The sequence below is a fragment of the Astatotilapia calliptera genome, chromosome 23 (genome assembly GCF_900246225.1).
Source record: "Astatotilapia calliptera chromosome 23, fAstCal1.2, whole genome shotgun sequence".
NCBI lineage: Eukaryota > Metazoa > Chordata > Actinopteri > Cichliformes > Cichlidae > Astatotilapia > Astatotilapia calliptera.
Window position 1 is genome coordinate 5,703,426 of NC_039323.1, and position 6,105 is coordinate 5,709,530.

At 40.8% G+C, this 6,105-nt stretch overlaps 1 protein-coding gene across 7 annotated transcripts in view; it reads left to right on the top strand.

The window, feature by feature from the left end:
• Positions 1-3,997, top strand: part of sbno2b (strawberry notch homolog 2b) — a 63,175-nt gene extending 59,178 nt beyond the window's left edge. For all 7 annotated transcript variants that reach the window (XM_026159744.1, XM_026159743.1, XM_026159746.1 and 4 more), the window contains one exon: positions 1,300-3,997. In XM_026159744.1, the coding sequence (XP_026015529.1) occupies positions 1,300-2,417 (1,118 nt within the window). In that variant the 3' untranslated portion in view covers positions 2,418-3,997. The remainder of the gene's footprint in view (positions 1-1,299) is intronic.
• Positions 3,998-6,105: the final 2,108 nt, after the last annotated feature.

The window sequence follows — 6,105 nt, forward strand, 5'->3', positions numbered from 1 at the left end:
GTCTGCTCTGCAACCGTGGCAAGCTCAGCCTACTAGCAGATGCAGTAGTTCTCTCTCTGCTGCAGCCTTTCTGCTTAGTAGTGTGGAAGCAATGAATGCACATTAAAGTACACATTACCTTTATGCTGTCTTATTTACTATACTTAGTGATGCATGTGCTGTGATATCCAGCCATCTGACTTCTCAACCATCCAGGTGACAGTGGGCATAAGAGTCGTCAGTCAATCACAGGACTGATGCATAGAGATGGACAATCATTCTCATTAATTAATACAGATTAATTAATGTCCTGTTGTTATTAGGGCTGGGCCATATCATACCGTTCACGGTAATACGGTATAATGTTGGGCAACGATAAGAAAATGAAATATCGCGATAGATTATGGGTAAAACGCACATGCACAGTGCCTTTGTTTTCATACGCACATGGCAGAAAAAGCATGGCGGCGACGGAGAATGAGGGACGAAAGCGGGTCGTTGAATGAAACGGATGAACCAGAATTGTTTTGTAAAAATGCTGCAACTTCAGTGGTGTGGAACTGGTTTAGCTTACGTCCGTCAGATACACAACAAAGCACTATTTTTGGTAGCGCATGCTAGCGGGCCGTCGTTATTACCGTGTTTTTTGGAAAATACGGCACACTTAAAATCAATTCTTTGATTTTTCTGAAAATCGACAGAGCCCCTTATGATCCCGTGTGTCTTATGTATGAATTCTGGTTGTGTTTCCTGACCTCGAAACGATTTTATGTTTACACGGCGCTCGAAACTCTGTCAAATGTTTTAGTACGACTTTTCTAAGCTATGAACCCGCACCGCTTGATGGATTGTTGGAGCATTACGGCTATCGTAGGCAGGAGCCTCGTGGAGTGATACGTACTGTGCTTCAACATAATATTACTGTATTGTGTGTGTATAACCTCTCTTTAAGTTTTGTGGATATTATACATGGTTATGCTGAGGATATGTCGGCCAATTTCCACTGGAAATGCCTTTTGGTTAAACTGTCAGCGAGGAATTTGCACTGTAAAATTTTTATATAACTTTAATGCACATAAAAACAGCTGCTTGTTTAAGTGAAAATACATAGATTTTTTTTTTTTTTGCACTAATAAAGTTGTGGAGATGCAAAGTATTTTGTCTAGAGTCAGTTATATTGTCAGTTATATCATTATCGCAAATTTTCAAATGTATATCGTGATAAATATTTTTGGTCATATTGCCCTGCTCTAGTTGTTATTGTAAAGCTGATAAAAGATTGAGGATTTATCTTACTGATAACTGTGTCATCTCTCTCAGGTATCAAGATCCCAGAGAACTGCGTTCCTCGCGTACGGGACGAGCTGCTGCAGATGGATGACGAGGTGAAGAAGAGGCGAAAAGAGAAAGAGCAGGCTGCTGAGAATGAGCGCAAGCGCAAGCTTGAGTACCTGCAGGGGCACAGACAGCTCGTGGAAAATCTAACCAACCACAAAACCATGCATACTCAGTCCCTCACTCAGCCTTTTGACCCAAGATTCCCACTCCAACACAGAATGCACCCCCAAGTCCAGCCCACCTTACCACACCTCAGTTCAGCCCTCTTGGCCTTACCGATAAATTCTAGCCAAACCCAGCAAAGGACCCATAACAGCTGGTCCAACAATCCGAGTTCCTTCTCCAACACCAACCAGAGCTCTCTGAACAGCTCAGTTAGCCTCAATCTCTCACCGTTTTACTCACCCGCCTACATGAACACTTTTCAACAAACGAAGAACCTGCCTCCTTCACTCCATCAGACCAAGCAGCCTTCCAGTTTGTCTTCCAAAAGTCCTTTCGACGATATCTTAGACCTTACCATGAGCTCTCCATCTCCCTCTCCAGACACCACAGAGGGCGGACTCAATCTGGACACTCTGACAAGCAACTCTACAGCGTTTCCAGAGGATTTTAATCTAGAGTCTCTCATCTCTCAGACTGCACCAAACGTCCAGCATGCTGCGCAAGTACAGCTGCCTCTCATGCTGCAGCAGCCTCTTCAGGCCTCGCAGCAGCAACAGCAGCAGCAGAACCACAACTTGCTGGCCAATAACCACCATGACTTATTAGATTATTTTGACATATCCCTTTCCCCTCAGATAGCCACACAGAAAGCCAGCCCTTCGTCTTCTACCTCCTCCTGCTCTTCCTCCACATCCTCCACGTCTTCTGTGTCAAACAACATGGGTTCTCTCTTCTCCAACCCGTCGCCCAACTCTTTGTTTTCCAGCTCTTCCTCTCACTTCCCCCCAGCCTATCTCCTCGCTTCATCAGACTCTGGTCCCTTACCCAACGGCAACTGCAGCTCCGGCGCTCTTGACGTCCGCGAGGCTTTGAACAGCATGCTACAGGCCGGACCGGACCGCAAATCTGTCATTCAGTACAGGCCGCAAGAGTGAGAGCTCATCGGGCTCATCTGGACTTTATCTTTAGTTTTTTTCTTGTTGTTTTGTTTTTGTTATGTCTCTTAGAGCAGATGGTGTCTTGTTTGCTGCTGTCTTTGATCGCAACCTTGGACCTACTCCCTCTCCCCTCAGGGCCTATAGTCAAGTCACTGCCTGTCCTGCGTTGGGCTCACCCTTCTCTTTATCCATGTGTAGCGTTCACTTGCTTTAGGCTGTTGAGGTAACGACGGGCTCGATCAATATTCGATTTCTGCACCAAAGTGTGTCCTCCACGGTAAAAGGCAGCTGTTTAAAAATAAAAGGAGATGGGTGGGGGGGAGGAGGGGGAAAAAGAGGACGGGATAACTTTATTTTATCGAACATACGAGCTGTTGAGGTGCGGAAATCTCTAATAAACCTCCTGCTGCTGATTTTTCTCGAGGTATGATTGGTGAGTTGCTGGAAGCTCTAAATGCCTTTCACTAGTTAAAACCGCATCTTTAAACTTTGCTTTACTGTTACTACATTCACGGCTGTATGCAAGGCTTTGGTTTGAGTGAAACACGAGGTAGTCGAACTGGAAGACGCATGAAATCGTTTAGCTGATTAGCCATGAAATGCCTCAGATTTCCTTTTTTTTTTTCCTTTCCCTTCTACGCACTCCCTCCTGTTTGTCTCCCTGCTTGTATGAACACTAGTGTGAGGAAAAAAGGGAGAGGATGAGCAGCCTGCTGTTGCAAACAGTGCCTTTGGAAAAAGTCTTTAAATGCAGTCTTTAAAATCCATGTAGCCTAATGTATAGATTTGTACTCTTGAGCGTTGGTTTCGATTTTAATTTAATACGGTGTATTTGTATGAAACTTTTGGGGCCCATGGTGAGTCAGGCAGTCGTCGTTTGTGTTACACTATGCTGGTGTTGGGTTTCAGGAAGGCGCCTCCTTTGAGCCTGCATGTGCTTGTGTGATTGTCTGTGTAGCTGTCCACAAACGTTTATCTACACCCCTTTCTCCCCTTTTAATTTCACTTGACGCCCATTTTTGTTTTGGAAATCCTCAGGAAAATCTTGTGTATTTTTTTTTTTTAATCTTTCTGTGTGGATGTGTCATTTTTTGACCAACACTGATACCCGAACCTGTTCACGGTCTCTAATTCTAAAGGATCACAAAGAATTTCTATTGTTCTGAAAAGAAAGCGCCCCCGTCTCTTTGCTAGTATCAGAGTAATTTATTGTTTCCTCTTGAGCACTGTTTTTCACATGAATTCAACCTATACTAAAAAATAAAACATCCAGTTTCCATTTGAGGCTCTAGAAAGCTTTTGAAAGATGCGTGTACATGTGTATGATAGTACATATTTAAAAACCTGTGAGGTCTGGCCATGTTTGTGTGATGCACTGTAGTTGGTTTGTGACAAAATGCGCAGAGGAGTTAAAGCGATCAAAAAGCAATAAAAACCATGTTATATGTTCGTTATGAAACAAACGCTTCAGTACTGTTTACGCTCAACAGGCAAAGCTTTTTGGTTACCTTTGCATGGTGTGAATCGTCTTTATTTCTATTATGCTTTGAAATATTTTAGTTAAATACATTTTAAATTCATTGTTATTAAAAAAAAAAGTTATTTGTTATTTATATTTAAGGGATATTTAGATTTTAGATACATTATCTTGCTTATTGTAATAGTTAAGGACATGTTTGGTCAGGGAAGTTACTCATTTTCAAGATTGCTATAAAACAAATTCTATTATTACCTGCCACCAAATAACATTGCACTGTTCTACTGCTGTACAGCGTCTGGATTTATTTCTGCTCGTTTTACTTTTGCTTTTCTCAAACGCAATTGTTTCTCCCACTCGTAGAGCTTTTTTTTCTCTTGTCAGGCCTTCAGTTTGCAGAGAGATACCAAAGTATTCCACAGGCACCCCTAAAGTTACTGGCTCTAAGATATCAGACATTTATCAATCTCAGGAAGAAACCTACAGGAGGCGTAACGTCAGGGCGTTAGCAGAAATATATCAGTTCCCCTTTTAAGGATGATGAAACTAATGAGTATTTGTGCTATTTTTTCTTAACTCTGTGCTGTGACTCTTGCTGTATTTATGTTTTAGACTTAATGTGATGGGTTTGTTGTTTGTCCTTGTGAAAATGTCAGTGGTTCTAAATATTTATGCCTTCTTAGGGCAAAGATCAAAGGCTGTTTCTTTTAAGAAACATTATTTTTCTGTGGACAGTTTTGTTTTTTTCTTCGAACCATGTTAACGCTGACCCGTTCTCCCGTCGACTCACACCTGGGTTATATTAAAACGTGCAATTAATCTGTCCAAGCCTTCGCCCCTCCCTGCTTCTGTGTTTAGGGTTTAGGATGACTGATTCGTTGTTTTTTTCTGTGTGCAGAATAATACTGCAGCTACCCTTCGTTTCACTTTTAATAATATTCGTCAGGCACATTCCCAGACACCAGTCTGCAAACGTTTTGCCTTTGATTTTGTTTTTATAGTCACGGAAATAAAGCTTTATGCATTTGAGGGATATGGACAGCAGTTTTTAGGAAAGAAAATTCTTCATTCGTTTAGTTAGGCCTGTAATCATTTTTATCATTTTGCACTAAGAATGGCATAATCAAGTTACTGTTCTCCTGTTGGTTTTGATTGAGCGTCGCACGCTTGATGTATTTCTGTTCTTCAGTGGATTGCTCTGTGTATACTTTAACCATCTTTCTTGTTTCTCCCACCAGTTGCATATATATATAAATGTTATCACCTTCAAATAATTTATTGCTAACAAAACACAAAATGAAACAAAAAAAACATGCTACTGATTGTATGTATTTTTAAACAAAGCCTATTTTTCCTGTAAAAACAAAACTGTGTTCAGCACTTTTATTCTGGGTTGTGCTTTTGTTTTCTATATATTTATAATTTAGATCCAAATGTATATATTGTAAAATTTGTGCCTTTCAACTAATTCTTAAAAAAAAATAAAAGTTTTCTACTTATTAAAGGAAGGACGATATAAAATTGCGGTCTTTGAAAACAGATTAAAAACTTGAAGATTGCTCAAACTGAGTGTCGTGTGTTCATTCTGTCTGTCGCCAGCGGGCTTGTTGTACAGTTTTTGCGCGGCATTGCTCCCCATTTTAAAAACATGGAGCTAAAAAAGGGAGCAGATTAACTCTGCAAATGTTTGTGTTCAGCAGGGGACCCCCCCCCCCCTTTTTTTTTTCACTAAATATTAATATGATATTTTCTGCCAGTGGTGTGCAGCGGTATCATCAAACACGAGAATAATCGGATAAATGAATCACAACACACCAGATAACAGAGCCTCTGTGTAAACGCACCTGGTATTTCTTTCTGGGGAGAAATAGAGCACACTGTCTACTTTAAGCACCTTCTAATAAAACACATTTGTTGCCACGGGGAGGGCTGGTCTTAAAATGTGCAGGCCAAGGTTGCAATAATAGACTAAACTACAACTGGGGAAAGTGTATTATTGAAATCTTGCTCTGAAAGAATTGAAGGAAACGCTTGATCATCACAGTATCCTGCAAACTCAGCCCAACAGTGGGCAGTTTAGTTTCAGTCATTCAGTGTGTTTGATCAAACTTTCAAAACGAGCAGCATTTTGTATTTGTTTTTAATTATTTATTCCTACACAGCTTTCATAAAAACATTGATCATATTTTAAAAAGCAGCACCTTCTGG